We start from the raw sequence: 351 nt of genomic DNA, 5'->3' as shown, positions 1-351 counted from the left end.
TGAAACATACACTCATAAAATCCTTCGTTTAAACATCTTAAAGTTTGCATAAACGTTTCAAAAGCTACCTAAACAATTACAGAATCAAAAGCTTTTGTAAAAAAATAAACATTACATGGGTTCTTGCAATGAGTGACATCAGGTCGGTCTGTGGTTCCAAAAAACTAAAACTGAAATTTTAAATGAGTGAAAAAAACATGGAGACCACAGAACAGTGTATATTCAGTCGACACATTCTTCTTCTTAAATCATCAGGCAGCAGTAGTCCTGTGTGTGGTGGCGGCGGCGTGGGCGGCTCCCCAGGGCGGCTACAACTACCAGGCGCCCGTCGTGCAGCAGCCCGAGTACCCG

General features: G+C 42.7%; 1 protein-coding gene across 1 annotated transcript in view; it reads left to right on the top strand.

Annotated features, from left to right (window-relative positions):
• LOC119582322 (leucine-rich repeat extensin-like protein 5) overlaps positions 1-351 on the top strand; it is a gene marked incomplete in the record, with an annotated part of 1,952 nt that overhangs the window by 192 nt on the left and 1,409 nt on the right. The window contains 1 exon segment of the mRNA XM_037930537.1: positions 256-349. Within this exon segment, the coding sequence (XP_037786465.1) occupies positions 256-349 (94 nt within the window).

The sequence above is a fragment of the Penaeus monodon genome, chromosome 15 (assembly GCF_015228065.2).
Source record: "Penaeus monodon isolate SGIC_2016 chromosome 15, NSTDA_Pmon_1, whole genome shotgun sequence".
In the NCBI taxonomy this organism is placed as follows: domain Eukaryota; kingdom Metazoa; phylum Arthropoda; class Malacostraca; order Decapoda; family Penaeidae; genus Penaeus; species Penaeus monodon.
This window is presented reverse-complemented; position numbering and strand designations above follow the sequence as displayed.